Here is a 2,632-nt window from a genome sequence, read left to right as displayed (position 1 = left end):
TCTAAGGGCTGGTCGCGCTGGCTGGTGCTGGTTCTGGGTCTGGTGCTTAAGTTAGGTTTAGGTGTAAAGAGCGCTGTGATTGGCTGCCGCCAGCTGAGGGGTAGGTTAATGCTACTACTTTGCGACAACTTGAGAACTTGCAAAAGAGTTGAGTATCCGGACTTACATATATAACAAAACTTCTCAGGTCCAGCCCGAGTGGTGCCCGGTACCGATTCTATGTAGTTTTTACCACATTCAATTGTTTTGTTTTATGTCAACTTTGGAAAACTCGTCGATGTGTCATTATTAATAAACGTGTTCTGAAGTCCTTCCTTGAAGATACAGTAGCGTGAATCTCGCTAAGCTTACGCGATACTACCCACTACTGTAGTAGTACCACTGTAGTAATATGTAAGTTGCGAAATAATCCCACTGATAATTTTTTGAAGGAAATCTCTTACGCTAGAGGTTTGTGTGAGGCGTACTGAGCTATGGCGATTTGTGAGTTTAAATCAGCAACCAGGTCCCGGGGTTCGCTGCCCTCTGAAGAGGCCATCTTCCTTGGCTTTGGACATGAAAGTCAAAGCACCGTACTACGTAATCCTTTCTGGCCTGGCGTCAGCTCTTGCTGCGAGGTGCTTGGCTCGGACATGTTAGTAAGGACGCAAATAGCTCACTAGATGCACGAAATGCTAAGGAACATTTACGTAGGCTCCTTGTTCTCTTTTATTGCCAACTCGAGGAGTTTCGCCAATTCAAATGGCATGTTAAATAATCTGGTCCAACGTTCAATGACGAGTACAATAGTGCGAAAGAGTTTTGATAGGGAAGGGGGTGGGCATTTTACCCTGAACCCCTTCCACAGGGATGACCTGTCCAGTGAGCCCATGTAGAAAGTTAGAAGTAAGCCTTTAGCCTGATGGTAATTCCACTTTGTAAGACCGCCCATTACACCGTTGAAGCCGACGATACGGTAGAACGGGGTAAAACGCTCCAACAGCCTGCAAAACGAAGCTTTACACAAATACGGCGGCTAGGTTAGGCGGAACGTTAATGCATAAGCTATATTTCAAAAATTATTCAGTGTGAGGATATTTAGTGTCAAGTGATACCTCTCAATCCCGGGTGATATCTTCATGTAATCAACGCCGAAGCTCGCGTGCTTGGACAGACAACGCTTGCGGGTGTCGTTATCTGCTCCAAGTACGACGACAAGACCTGCCAATCCATTAGCACAATACGGAATGGCTGAGAAACCGAATATTCTACTACAACAGAGCGGCATAAACCCCGACGGAATTATATGTATCAGTTGTGTTGTGATGTACTGGTCCTCACGGTTGGTGCCGAACCGACTAAACAAGGTTTTGTTGAAGAGGGTGTGTCACTGAGACAGTTGGAAAAGGTGAGGAAAGTAGTGAGAAAACCATAATGATGGAAATTGAGCTAGACGAAGAAAGAGAGAGAAAATGCTAGAGCTCACTTCACAAAATACAAACAGCAGCACAAGCTGCCTTTCCCACCAACTTCGAGTGCTCTGTGTTTCTTGCTTCAGGTGCAGACGCTTACATACCAGTGCAGTTTACAAGTGGTTATGAGCCCAACAAGTCACCTGTAACAAGAACGATGAGCACCACAAACAACAACAAGAAGGGCGGATCGGATGACAAGAAGAAGGCACACCCACCTTTTGATGGCCAGGACTTCGAAGTGTGGCTGGAGCGAATGACTTTGAAGCTTCAGCGCAAAGGACTGTGGAGCTACTGCGAAAAAGAGCCCACGGAACCGAGTTTCACTGATGACGAGGCGAAAGGAGAGGAGACGGATGATCATGCTAAGTACATGAAGGAGAGTAGGAGAGCAAAGGAGATCCTGTACGATGGTATGACTGACAAGATAATGAAGACGGTCAAGTACGAGGCAACCCCGTACAAAGTGATGGAACATTTGAAAAAACGGTACATCGGAAAGACTTACTTTAAGTATGCTGCGGAAATGACAAAGTTGAGGAAGCTGCAGTTGGACGCCAAGGGCAATATGTCGGACCATCTCGGCGAGATCCGACGCCTGATGGACAGGATCGGGCTGCTTGGGAAGCCACTAGATGACTACGAGAAGCCGGCTCTGCTCATTGGCTCGCTTCCCAGTGACTACGACAATGTGGTGGAGACGTTCTTGGCTTCTCACGTGCCGACTGACCCAAACGAACCCCCGAACTATGAGCAGTTGGAGCATGCCCTTGAGACTGCGTACGACCGCCGCCAAGACCGCAAGGTGGCAGCCGACAACATTGATGAAGAGAAGGCGCTGTTTGCTGATGGTGGCCGAGGTCGCGGTCGTGGGGCTGGACGCGGTCGTGGGGGCTGAGCGCGGTCGTGGTCGAGGTCGCGGACCGCTTTAGTGGACGCGGACGTGGCCCTGGGAGAAGGTTGTGGTCGAGGCCGCGAAGAAGGTTACGGCTGAGGCCGAAGGTGCTGACGGACGAGAGGCCGAACGAACAAGTGGGAGGGCCCAAACTGTTTCACTAGCGAGAGAAGGGCATCTAGTAGTACGGAGGGCCTCATCTGGGGGAAGACACGCAAAAGTGAACGGAAAAGAATTGCACAGACGTCTAAGCGCGGCTATACCTCGAGTTGATGCAGCCGTATCA

The 2,632-nt window shown here is 49.2% G+C and overlaps 1 protein-coding gene across 1 annotated transcript; it reads left to right on the top strand.

The window, feature by feature from the left end:
• Nucleotides 1-1,608: 1,608 nt before the first annotated feature.
• On the top strand, nucleotides 1,609-2,300 carry PITG_12542 (uncharacterized protein; the record flags this gene model as incomplete). Its single annotated transcript, XM_002900376.1, has 3 exons — nucleotides 1,609-1,736; nucleotides 1,842-2,231; nucleotides 2,282-2,300. 3 exons carry the CDS (start codon nucleotides 1,609-1,611, stop codon nucleotides 2,298-2,300), a joined length of 537 nt encoding a protein of 178 aa, XP_002900422.1.
• Between the last annotated feature and the right edge of the window lie 332 nt (nucleotides 2,301-2,632).

The sequence above is a fragment of the Phytophthora infestans genome, genomic scaffold (genome assembly GCF_000142945.1).
Source record: "Phytophthora infestans T30-4 supercont1.26 genomic scaffold, whole genome shotgun sequence".
Lineage (NCBI taxonomy): Eukaryota > Oomycota > Peronosporomycetes > Peronosporales > Peronosporaceae > Phytophthora > Phytophthora infestans.
This window is presented reverse-complemented; position numbering and strand designations above follow the sequence as displayed.